Raw genomic sequence first — 13,423 nt, forward strand, 5'->3', positions numbered from 1 at the left:
CAAGAAGGGTGGTGGTGGTTGCTTAACAAAACTATTGATTTCTCTTTTATCCCTCCCCATTTCTCTCCTTTCCCTTTCTTTCCAACTATTGTTTTCCCTTCTTACCAATTTAGGCACTGGTGATTTCCACTTAGAATAAATGTTACATCTGTTAAGACACAGATTTATTGTTTCTATTACATGATAATTGATCAAACTTTAAACTTTTCTCATTACAGTAGAAGAATGAGGCTATACTAGTATATAGTTAAATATCTCTAAAGAATCCTGGCTTTAATTTAAATTTAGATTATGATTCTCCCCTAAAATACCCACTATATTAATTCAGAGATGGTCAGGCCAGCGTGGCTCAGTGGTTGAACATCGACCTATGAACTAGGAGGTCACGGTTTGATTCCCAGTCAGGGCACAGCTCGATCCCCAATCATGCAGGAGGCATCCAAATAATGATTCTCATCGATGTTTTTATCTCTCCCTCTCCCTTCCTCTCTGAAATCAATAAAGATACATTTTTTAAAAATACTCATGATAGCTAAAAACTGGAAACAATCCAGTGTCCATCAGGAGGTGTAGTGTATTCATAATGGAATACTACTTAACCGTTGTTTTTTTTAATTACTGTTACAAACAATATAGGTGATTCTCAAAAACATGTTAAGTGAAAGAAGCCAACAGCATGGAAGGGACCTGGAGAGTATCATTTTAAGTGAAAATAAGTCAGAGAAAGACAAGTATCACATGCTCTCACTCATATGTGGAATCTAATTAACAAAGTAAACTGATGAACGAAGTGGATCCAGAGACATGGAAGCATGGGACAGAGTGCAGAATCTCAGAGGGAAGATGGGAGAGGGAAGGTGGGTGGGAGGTAATAAGCTAAAGACCTTGTATGCATATATGCATAACCCATGGACGCAGACAGTGGGGTGGTGAGGGCCTGGAGCAGGGGGTTGGGGTGGGCTGGATGAGGTCGATAGGGGGGAAAGGGGGACATATGTAATACTTTCATCAAGATTTTTAAAAATAATAGAAGCCAAACACAAGAATTCATACCGTATGATTCTCTGTATATGAAATTCAAAGGCAGAGAAGACTATAGTGATCAAGCACAGAAAATGGTTTGTATTAACTATTGCTGTCATAACAAATTACCACAAATTTAGTGGCTTAACACAAACTTACAGTTCTGAAGATCAAACATCCAGTATGGGTCTCATGGGGCTAAAATCAAGGTGCTGCAGAGCTGCATTTCCTTCTAGAGCAGTGGTTCTCAACCTTCCTAATGCTGTGACCCTTAAATACAGTTCCTTATGTTGTGGTGACCCCCAACCATAAAATTATTTTCATTGCTACTTCATAACTGCAATTTTGCTACTGTTATGAATCGTAATGTAAATATCTGATATGCAGGATGTATTTTCATTGTTACAAATTGAACATAATTAAAGCATAGTGATTAATCACAAAAACAATATGTATTATATATGTGTTTTCTGATGGTCTTAGGCGACCCCTGTGAAAGGGTCGTTCGACCCCCAAAGGGATTGCGACCCACAGGTTGAGAACCGTGGTTCTAGGGAAGAAGCCATTTCCTTGTTCATTCAGGCTAATTGAATTCAGTCCTTGTGGATGTAGGACTGAGGTCCCTGTTTGCTGGTGTTCCCAGCTTCTACCGGCCACCTACATTCCTTGTCTTGTGACCTCCTTCCTCTATCTTCAAGGTCGGCAACAGTTGGACATATGCTTCTCCCATTTCAGATCTCTCTTGCCTCTTTTTCCCCTGTTGCATCTTTCTCTGACCACCTCTTCTCCCATCCTCTCCTACCTTTAAGGCCTCATGTGGCTGCAGTGGACCCACCCAGGTAATCAGGGTAATTCCTATCTCAAGGTCTTCCAAGCCTCTTTTGTCAGGTAAATTAATCTGGTCTTTTCATATTCACAGGTCTAGGCATTAGAGCAAGAACATTTTTAAAAAACATACTTCAATTGATTTCAGAGAGGAAGGGAAAGGGAGAGAAACATCAATGATGAGAGAATCATTGGCTACCTCCTGCTTTCCCCACACTGGGTACTGAGCCCATAACCTGGGTATATGCCCTGACTAGGGAATCACACTGTGACTTCCTGGTTTATAGGTCAATGCTCAACCACTGACCCACATCTGCCTGGCTATTATTCTTAATATTATATGCCAGCACAGTGTGCCATGGAATAAGTTTTTGTTCACTTATTATACACGACACTCAGGCATGAATTAATGAAATTCATGTCCTCCAGGTTTGGGAAGTTTTCTTGTATTATTTCTGTAATTTCCTCCCTGTATTTTCTCAGTCTTTTTTTTTTCTCCTTATTTTCATTTTAATATTTTTTTATTTTTCAATTACAGTTGACATACAATATTATATTCGTTTCAGTTGTACAATATAGTGGCTAGACCTTTATATAACTTACAAAATTATCACCCCATAAATCTAGTACCCATCTGACACCATACATAGTTATTAAAATATTGGCTATATTCCCTATTCTATATTTTGCATTTCCGTGACTTTTTTATAACTGGCGATTTGTACATCTTAATCCCTTTTCCCTCTTCCCCTCAACTCCCATTTGGCAACCATTGATTTAGTCTCTGAATCTATAAGCTTGTTCCTGTTTTTTTTTGTTCATTTATTTTGTTTGTTTTTTTAGCTTCCACATATAAGTGAAATCATATGGTATTTACCTTTCTCTGTCTGACTTATTTCACTTAGCATAATACTACCTTCTAGGTCCATCCTTGCTTTTGCAAGTGGCAAGATTTCATTCTCTTTTTATGGCTAATATTCCATTGTATACATATATACCACATCTTTATCCATTTGTCTATCGGTGGAAGATGGACACAGGTTGCTTCCGCAGTTTGGCTATTGTAAATCATGCTGAATGATGTCTTTTTTAATTAATGTTTTGGTTACTGCTTCAATTTCATTGGTTGTTATCTTAATCTTCTACCCCAAACTTGCTATCCCTTAAAAGCTGCTCATCTTTTAGTCTTCTTTGTTTCAGTTACTTAGGCCAGAACTTGTCATCCTTGATTCCTTTTTCTCTCACTCTAACCGTGCAAGCCATCAGGCCCCGGCAAGTCTATCTCTAAACTATTTCTAGCACCCAGCCCTTTCTGTCTAGCCCTACCAGAACCATCCAAGCCATCGTCTCTAGCCTGGCCTCTTACAATAGCCTCCTCATGGCTCCCCTTCACTTTCTCTTCTGTTTCTCCTCCTCCTTCTCACTTACATACATTACCTTACAGTGATTAAGGTTATCTTTTTGAAAGATAGACTATGCCACACCTTGGTTTAAAACCCTCCAGCCTGGCCACGGTGGCTCAGTGGTTGAGCATCGACCTATGAACCAGGAGGTCATGGTTCAATTCCCGGTCAGGGCACATGCCCAGATTGCGGGCTCGTCCCCAGTGGGGAGTGTGTAGGAGGCAGCCCATTGATGTTTCTCTCTCATTGATTTTTTCCACCTCTCGATTCTTCTCCTTTACTCTTTCTCTAAAAACAAAAAATCAGTAAAAACATTTAAACAAATTTATGTCAATAAAAAAAAACACCTGTAAAGGCTTCCACTTCACATATAGTCCAGATTCCTTATCTCGGTTTACAGGACTTGTGTAATTTTACCCTTTCCAATTTCTTTCATCTCATCTGCACTGCTGCACACCACTATATATATGAGAGAGAGGGGAGAGAGAGAGAGAGAGAGAGAGAGAGAGAGAGAGAGAGAGAGAGAGAGAGAGAGAGAGGCGGTATACATTATATTGAAAGTGTGTTAACAATAAGTAGGATTAGAAACATACTGTTTCTCTTGCTTCTCAAACTGCGGCTGCTCCACTGTCACTTTTCCGAGGCCACACGGCCGGCCCCTCCGCGACACCTGGTGGCGCACAAGCTTCGCCTCGCCTCGCCTGGCCGCAGAGCGCAGGCGCAGAGCCCGACCGAGCGACGCCGCACGCTCGCTCTGGCCCCGCCCCGTCTCGAACTCCGTCGCGGGATCGCCGTGGAAACGCATTCTCGGGAACCGGCATCCGCCAATGGGAAGGGAGCGAGTGCCACGAACTGGCCAATGAGGAGAGAGCGGTGCGGAGTTTAAATCCGCGGCTGGGCCCGGCGTCGCCGGCGTGCTGCGGCGGAACGGCTGTTGGCCTGTGTTGGGTACCGGTCCCCCGCTCCTGGGGGCTCTCCCGTCTTCTGCTTCTCCCGCTGAGCTGCGGCCTGGTGAAGAGGAAGCCATGGCGCTCCGGGTCACCAGGGTGAGTGAGCTGCTGCGGACGGCGAGAGGGAGGGCGCGGCCTTTCTCGCTGCGTGCTCCCTTCCTATCTTGTCTGCCGGAGCCCCCCGGGCGGGAGCGGACCACGCAGGGATTTGGGGAGGAGGATAGGGGTGTCGGTGGGCCCCTGGTGGGGAGCTTGGAGATCCGACCGACGGAGAGAGGAAGGTGACAAAGATCTGGATGAGCCTTGGATAAACACTGGGGGAGGGGGCGGCTGTTGGAGGGTCGACGGGAAACCTTCCCTAAAAGGTGATGGAGGGGGGAAATACTACCAACAATAAAAAACATAGTTAAAAAAACAAAGTAAAAGGTGATGAGGCTCCCTGTGTGGGCTCCCACCGACTGTGTTGACTCCCTTCCCGGAGAGAGAGAAGGTGCCGGCATTTGGAGACCTTTTTTCTTTCCTTTCAAATGCAAAGCCGTGGTATCTTAGGGCCAGCCGGGACTCATCGGCAATCCCTCTGTACGAGAGTGAAGGGATCTGGGAGGAAACGGGCTTGTCACAGCCTTAGCCAGACCCTGCAACCCGGTTTCCTCTGGCTCTCAGCCGACTTCCGTCCTAAGGGCCTCTCTTTGGGCTCCTCTTAACCCCCGACTTACTCTAACCTGTCTGGGCCAGCTCTCCAATTGTCTTGCTTCTTTCAGAACACGAAAATTAATGCCGAAAATAAGGCGAAGATCACTATAGCAGGCGCAAAGCGCGTGCCCGTGGCCACTACTGCAACCTCCAAGGCCGGGCTGAGGCCGAGAACAGCCCTTGGAGACATCGCTAACAATGTCAGTGAACAGCCCCAGGCCAAGCTGCCTCTGAAAAAGGTACCTATCTTCCCAGTTCAACGTGTCTGTAAAAGTCCACTTTCCAGCTGTGACCCTGGATAGAAAAACATTCATTCTCTCCCATTCATCTACAGGAGGCAAAAACATTAGCTGCTGGAAAAGTTATTGCTAAAAAACTACCGAAACCTATGGAAAAGGCCCTGGAGCCTGCATCTGTGCCTGTGCCCGCGCCTGCGCCGGAACCAGCGGAACCAGCGCGGGAGCCCGAGCCTGAGCCTGTTAAAGAAGAAAAACTTTCGCCTGAGCCTATTCTGGTAAACCTATTTTACTATTTTAGAGTCTGTTGATTGTTTCTTTCAAACCTCACTTGATATTCTAATGCATGGAATAGCAATTGGGTAAATAATAATAGTAACATTTATAGAGTACTGTGCTAAACATTAAATGCGCTAATTCTATTAGCTAGTATTCTGCTTTATAGATAAGCATGTTCTAGAGTCATGTCTAATCAGTGGCACATAATTGGATTCAAACCCAGGCTTGTCTGGCTTCACAACTTGTGCTTTTTTTATTGTTGTTAATCCTCACTACAGAGTATTTTTTTCCATTGATTTTTAGAGAGTAGAAAGGAAGGAGAGAGTGGGGGAGAAGGGGAAAAAGAGAGAGAAAGAAACATTGATGTGAAAGAGATGCACCTGACCATGCCAGGATCAAACCTGCAACCAGATACCTGCCCTTGAATCCAACTGCAACCCTTCCCATGCTTTATGAGCATCACGGGCCAGGGCATAACCTATGCTTTTTATATATTTTTGTTGTTTTTAATTGATTTCAGAGAGGAAGGTAGAGGGAGGGAGAGAGATAGAAAAAGCAATGATAAGAGAGAATCACTGTGCCCTTGACCAGAATTGAACCCTTAACCCTTCAGTCTGCAGGCCGGTGCTCTATCCATTGAGCCAAACCTGCTAGGGCACAACCTATGCTTTTAATCGGTTTGTTTATGGTATTGAGTAGTAACTGCCTGGACCAGATTGAGCTGTCTTTGATACAAGTCATTTCTGACCAAAATTTGTTGACTGAAACATAGATTGTTCTCTTGAATCTTTTTTTTTCACTCACTAGTTAAATATTAATAAGCCTGTAATATATAATAGTGTAAAGCAGAAAGAAAATGTAGCTCTCCAAAAGTAGGTAAAAAGATGAGTTAGCCTCAAAAACCAAGAATTAAATAAATGTATTTACTGTGAGGGGAAAACAGGTCATCTGGAAGAGGCTACTTTGCTGAAATTACAATGAACTGCATTCTGAAGCTCTTATTTTTAAAAAAAATTAGTAAAACCGGTTGGGAAAATCTGTAAATGTCATTCAGCCTGACTTCTTATATCTAAGGGTATAAGACTTAGTATTGACCTTCTGGACCTAGCTCATGAAACCTGAAGCATGCACAATCTTTAATTGGCAGTACCAAACTACCTGAGGTTTCCTTGAGTCCCATACTGATTCTTTCCTTTCCCGCTCCCTTTCATTTAGCTAGTAATCTTTTCAGCCTTCAAAACATCTCAAATATTAACTCCTGAAGCTTTAACTAACCTCCCCCACCCCAATTACTGTTCCTAGAATAACTCTCCTTGCTTCATTTACTTCTCTCTTCTAAATTTAAAGCCCCACTAGGACATCATAAAGTCAGTGCCTACCACAGAGCTTGGCTTGAAGAAAGTGCTCAATAAATGAACAGTGAGGTAACGGATTTGAAGGAAATCATTAATAAAGTCAATTAATAATTAGTAGTCAGGACAGAACTCCTGTTCCAGTGACAAGAAGTCTATATTTTGAGACAAACAGGAAAAGACTGACTTGTCATTCATTTGGATTAACTTCACAGACATTGATAAAGAGATTTGTGACATCCATTTCCTTTGGAGGAAGGTCCAGAATGAATTTGCTTTCTGTTTTACCTGTTAGCATTTAGGCTCTGCTAATTTCAAATTGGCTCACTTTTCATATTAATCACTTCCTAACAAGATATTGAATAAATGTAAAAAGATGGTATTTTTCCTTTAAGGAAATGAATTACATGACTATTCAGCAAATGATCTCTTGAGTTGGTACCAATAATCTGTTCTTTATTCCCAGATTTTAAGCTCCTCTTTGCTATTAATTTTAAAAGTCTTTCTCTTTTCAAGGTTGATACTCCCTCTCCAAGCCCAATGGAAACATCTGGGTGTGCCCCTGCAGAAGAATATCTGTGCCAGGCTTTCTCTGATGTGATGCTTGCAGTGAATGATGTGGATGCAGAGGATGGAGCTGATCCAAACCTTTGTAGTGAATATGTGAAAGATATCTATACTTATCTGAGACAAGTTGAGGTCAGTATTATGATTAGAATCTTTGAATCTTTGGGGTTTTTTTTTCTAAACTGCATCTAAATTTATTAGGTATTTTCTATTAATAGTTTAAAATAATTTAAGTTGGATGTGAGAAAAACATTTAACAAATTCCACTTTCGAATTCTCCTTCCTTGAATAAAAAAAAGTCACTAAACAAACTTAGGAAGTCTGTATTTGCCATTTTGAACAGGGATAGTTTGAAGTAAAAGTAGATACTACCATGGCTCTTTCTAACAAATTCCACAGATTGGATGATATATTTATATCTATCACAGTTAGAAACTGGCAAGTCCCAAACTCTGGGTTTAAGGAGGATAACAGGAGGTAGATGGATATTAGTGGCATCACCCTTATCCCTTCCCCCACCCCAAAAAGGGGAAACATTCTGTATGCTAACATAGGCTATGCATTACCAGATTTTTCCAGTTTTTGGTAATGCATGCTCTTCCCTTAGCATCATTAACATCTTTAATCTCTTGCCTGTTTCTTTGAGGCATCTCCATTTCCTACATGATTGTCCTGCAAGATGACTTCCTTGCTAGGACTAGCTTTCTGCTTTGGGTTTCTTCTCCCTTCTTAAAGTTCGTGTTCTAACTTTGGAGGAGTGGATTTAGCAAATGTATGCGCCGTACCTTGATGATTCATTCTTCACCTTATCGATGGGTGTTTTGGGGGTTTAAACCCTGGGGCAGGAGAATGGTAGCACCAGGGTTCCAGCTGATCTGAGAGTTGCTGCTATTTTTCTCTACTTGATAAAGCTCAGGTTCTGGGTTTTAGAGTCTTAGGTGAAAAGATTGGAGATGATAGTAAAGTATCTTTATTTGGGAACAAGTAGGTACAGGGTATGGGACGATGGTGAATTGAACTCAGATCTGCCAATACAAATTGTCACACTGTTCTACTTAATGTTTGTGTGCTTTTTCTCTTCAGTGATAGAGCTGTGCTTTTTCTCTTCAGTGATAGAGCTGTTTGTAGTGGCCATATGAATAATTGAGCTAAGGACTGCTAGAGATTCTAAATGCTCCAGAGCTATTATGTGGTGACTAATATTTCTGGTCAGAAATGTCACATGGAGTCTTGCTTCTGATAATGATCAGCATTTCTTTTGCAGGAAGAGCAAGCAGTCAGACCAAAATACCTACTAGGTCGTGAAGTCACTGGAAATATGAGAGCCATCCTAATTGATTGGCTGGTGCAGGTTCAGATGAAATTCAGGTTACTGCAGGAGACCATGTACATGACTGTTTCCATTATTGACCGATTCATGCAGGTGAGCATAATTCAATAATTGAGAGTTCTCACCTCCAGGTGTCTGTCTTCCCCACCTTTTTCATACCTCTGTCTTCTTTTCAAATACATATTACTTATTCATCCAGTTGAAATTCCCATTGCAGAATAATTCTGTGCCCAAGAAGATGCTGCAGCTGGTTGGTGTCACTGCCATGTTTATTGCGAGCAAATATGAAGAAATGTACCCTCCAGAAATCGGTGACTTTGCCTTTGTGACTGACAACACTTACACTAAGCTCCAAATCAGACAGATGGAAATGAAGATTCTGAGAGCTTTAAATTTTTGCCTGGGTCGCCCTCTACCCCTGCACTTCCTTCGGAGAGCATCTAAGATTGGAGAGGTATAGATCTCTTGAGAAACCTTTGGTGTGGTATATTAGAGAATATTGCCGACCAAGCAGATCTAATTCAACTAACTTAGACCTAACTACATGGGGAAGGGATAAACATATTCTTTATTTCCAGTCAGGCTGTATATTAACATGTTAGGCGCCCAGCCTATATTGTCTTCTGGACAGAAAGTATAGTGTCAGTCACCGGTGACTGACAGGGCGCTTAACATGTTCATATTATTAAGGCCTTCCATGGGTAATCGCACTTAAGAGTTTACAGGCAAATATTTGTAGTTATGGTTATGTATATACTGGTTATTGCCAAGGCAAATTTTTCTGGCAGAAGCTCAGTGATCTGTGTGGATTTTGTTCCAGGTTGATGTGGAGCAACATACCTTGGCCAAGTACCTGATGGAACTAACTATGTTAGACTATGATATGGTGCATTTTCCTCCTTCTCAGATTGCAGCTGGAGCTTTTTGCCTAGCTCTGAAAATTCTCGATAATGGTGAATGGGTAAGCTCTGTCCCACAGACCTAGGTTGCCCTAGGCTTTTATACTGTAAATAGTATTTGCCTGAATGCAGAACTGTTTTCATTAAAGGACAATTCAGATGGTTCCTAAATGTGGCATCTACGGAGGGAATGATTAAAAATGATATCCTGTTTGTGAAGTCTTCATAGAATGCTTTCATTTAATTACCTAATTTCATCTTTCTATATCCCCTTGAGAAAGGCAGAACAGCTGCTACTCCTTATAGATGGAGAAGTACAAGCAGGAAAAATGACATACTAGAAGTTTATTCATATTGGTTGATTCAACAAGTATTTCTGTGTGCCATGTGCTACCCTCAGCCTAGGAATAGAATTGTGAATGAGAAAGTGGGCCTCAAGGAGTTTGAAGTCTAGGTTTGGGGTGGATACGTCAACAATTTAAAAAGTGTATCAGTTTGAGCATGTTAGTGTATGATAGGTTTAAGGACAGGATCTTAGAGAAGCATGAAAGAAGAGTGCCTAGGGAAGAAGGGGTCTTAAGCTTGTCTTAAATTTCAGTGATAAGCAGACATACAGTATCAGTCTTCCTACCATCCTCTTGAATAACATCTAGAAATTTTATGAAAACCATTGTTGATGAGCATTATTAACATTAACTCTTATTATCATAGACACCAGTTCTACAGCATTACCTGTCATACACTGAAGAATCACTTCTCCTTGTTATGCAACACCTCGCTAAGAACATAGTCATGGTGAATTGTGGGCTTACAAAGCACATGGTAAGTCAATCAGTGGCACTGTAGGATATTGTGGGGAAAGTGAAAATAAGAATTCATGGCCTGTCCAGTGTGGCTCAGTGGTTGGGCATTAACCCATGAACCAAGAGGTCAGGGTTTAATTCCCTGTCAGAGTACATGCATGAAAAGACTTAATGCCTGCAAATGCATAGCTTATTTTTAAGGACTTGATGTTTTATGTCAGTGATGGGAAATGTCCAGCCATTGAGCCCTATAAGGCCCACAAAATCATTTGGTCTGGCCCTGCCAAGGCATTAGGAGTAAGTTAATTAAATGTTTGCCTAAATAGAGCAGGCTAATTTTTAAGTTGATTTAGTGTGGTCCACAAATGATGTTATAAATTTCCAAATGGCCCTTGGCAGAGAAAGGGTTCCCGACCCGTTTTACATGAATACCTGTACCACTGCATTTTTTATGTTTTCCTCTTTTCCTTCATTAATTACTATGCTTTTCTCTTCCAGACTATCAAGAACAAGTATGCCACATCTAAGCATGCTAAGATCAGCACTCTAGCACAGCTAAATTCTGCACTAGTTAAAGATTTAGCCAAGGCTGTGGCAAAGGTGTAACTTGTGAACTTGAGTTGGAGTACTGTAATACCTGCAAATACAATTGGCACCATGTGCTATCTGTATATATTATATGTTACATTTACTTTTAATAAAGCTGTGGTCCTTTTTACTTCTTATACCTTAATTCATTTGAATGTGGCTACTTTCTACTCTAGGGTACCTTAAAAGGTGTGGTAAATATATGGTGGGGAATATAAAAAGTGCTTTCGATTAACTTGGGGACCCAACTAATATATATATAACTGTCGCTTACATTGTTTTTGTTTTATGTATCTGGTTTTTACTTGAAGGCATTCAAAATTTACTTCCATAGAGCATACTGCATGTAAGCCCAGTGATCATGGAGCATCTGCTGCCTGCCTGGTTCTACTTAAAAGTCTGCCACCTCATTCCTAGGCCCCCTGTTTTCTGCTCTTCTGGTGGTTGCTTCCAGTAATTCTAATCTACTTTTACCACTATTTCTTAGATTACCAAATTTAGTGTCAGCTCTTTAACTAGAAAAAATAACTTTAATCTATATTCTAAACCTAACCTGCTTGACTTTTTGTTTGTTGGTTTTATTGGTTGAGAAAATAAATGGGGCTCCTCAAACATACAAAAGTATCTTTAAAATTTTATTTTACCCCTCCCCCAACTTTCCTACATCTCAGTCCATCCACCTGAAGGATGTCAACAGTTGGGATGTATCCTTTCATGATTTCTATAAACATAATCATGCATGTAAATTGTTGATGTTTTAAAAAATAGGACTGTTGTACATACTCAGCAATGTTCAACATGTATAGACCTTACCCTGTATTTGCGTATTATATTCCATAGTATACTATAATGTATTCGATCATTCTGCTGTTGACATTCAGATTGTTTTTTTTCTTTGTCTCTATAAGCAATACTGTTTAAATGTTATTAAATACCATGTTTTTTTAAATGTACACTGGGTTCTCCAAAGTGTATGTGTAATCTCATTTCCAGTGGGTGCTGCCAGGGGACTTTCTCAATGTCATCAGCAATGTGCAAAAGTGTTTGTTTTCTTTGCAATCTTGCCAGAACTAAAGGTAATCATCCTCATCAATTTCTGTGAAGTTGGCAAAAAAAATATTCTACCTTGCTTGCTGTTTTAATTTATACTGCTAATGGCTACTTGAATAAATTTTTGTTGTCTACTAACTTAAAATTTGTAAGGCTTTCCCAGTTTGTCATTTGCCCTTTAACTTTCTCGTTTGCCATGCACACACTTAAAAGTTATATTATTAAATTTTTTTTTTCTCTTGTTGCTTTTGGATTTTCAATGTTAAGGTCAACTCCATCTCCAAGCCATAATATCTAAAATTTTAAAAATTTCCCATTTAGATCTTTAATCATCGTGGTCTGAGGTAGGATTCTTTAGATGGGTTCCTATTCATGCCATTAGCATATGATTAAAATCCTGTCCAACTGAACTGAAACATCAATGTCTGTCTGTTGCTTCCTGATCTTGTTTTTTCCTGCAACAAACAATGTAAAACTATAGTCTAGACTACCACTATTTTTCAAATATGTGGGGGCAATTTTCAAATACATACACTTAAATATGTTGTTACTAAAGTGTTAGAATTTAATTAACTGGAGGCAGGGTGCACAACATTCCTGCACTGGGGTGTTGGGGGGGTCCCTCAGCCTGGCCTGTGCCTTCTCGCAGTCCAAGACCCCTTGGGGAGATGTCAGCCTGCCGGCTTAGGCCTGCTCCCCACAGGGAACCTAAACCAGCAGTCTGATATCCCCCCGAGGGACCCTTAGCGGGGAGGAGAGGCTCCTACCACCACCTCTGTGGTAGCCAGTAGTGAGCTCGGCTTCTGCCTGAGTGGTGCTCCCCCAGTGGGAGCAGGCTAACCACCAGGGGTCAGCTCCTGCATTGAGCGTCTGCCCCCTGGTGGTCATTGTGACCAGTAGTTCCGCTGTTCGGTAGATTTCCATATTAGGGTTTTATATAGGATTGCTGCACTTATCAAGGTTTTTTGTTTTGTTTTTTTTGTCTATGAATGCTTTAGCACCAGGTTCCCTACAAAAACATTGCGTGATGAGTTGTCAAGTTTATTATTGAGTTTAGAAGAGTGTTTTCTGTCACTAGTATGAACAGAATCTAATTTTCACTTTATTTCTAGTTGTATTTTTCTTATCCAGCTGACATCAGTTTTCTTGTTTTTAGTGTTTTCTAGGCCTCAAATGCAAGAGTTTTATTTATTTCTTTATAGTTAATTTCAGGTTATGCATTTTGACAAGAATATAGGTGATCTGCACAACAAATGCATCATTTTGGAATCACATATCAGATTGCTAAACTACTGGTAGTACCAGGTTTGATCAGCTGGTTAAGGTGCTAACTGCCAGATATAGCTCAGCTGTAAAGGTGTTCTTTTTAGTTTTAGTATCCATAAATTATACTTGCTTTGAATCATTTATCACTGGGAGTGGCAT

The 13,423-nt window shown here is 40.9% G+C and overlaps 1 protein-coding gene across 1 annotated transcript; it reads left to right on the forward strand.

The window, feature by feature from the left end:
• Positions 1-4,123: 4,123 nt before the first annotated feature.
• CCNB1 (cyclin B1) lies at positions 4,124-12,136 on the forward strand. The gene is made up of 9 exons (XM_081090014.1): positions 4,124-4,297; positions 4,963-5,133; positions 5,229-5,408; positions 7,278-7,460; positions 8,593-8,751; positions 8,876-9,112; positions 9,479-9,619; positions 10,269-10,379; positions 10,859-12,136. Exons 1-9 carry the CDS (start codon positions 4,277-4,279, stop codon positions 10,964-10,966), a joined length of 1,311 nt encoding a protein of 436 aa, XP_080946140.1. The 5' UTR covers positions 4,124-4,276; the 3' UTR covers positions 10,967-12,136.
• Positions 12,137-13,423: the final 1,287 nt, after the last annotated feature.

This window comes from Myotis nattereri (genome assembly GCF_964212035.1).
Source record: "Myotis nattereri genome assembly, chromosome: 4".
In the NCBI taxonomy this organism is placed as follows: domain Eukaryota; kingdom Metazoa; phylum Chordata; class Mammalia; order Chiroptera; family Vespertilionidae; genus Myotis; species Myotis nattereri.

Coding starts and splice junctions, on each gene's coding strand:
- CCNB1 (XM_081090014.1), top strand. CDS start 4,277: ATGGCGCTCCGGGTCACCAGG. Junction 4,298..4,962: donor TGGCGCTCCGGGTCACCAGG/GTGAGTGAGCTG, acceptor TGCTTCTTTCAG/AACACGAAAATTAATGCCGA. Junction 9,113..9,478: donor GAGCATCTAAGATTGGAGAG/GTATAGATCTCT, acceptor ATTTTGTTCCAG/GTTGATGTGGAGCAACATAC.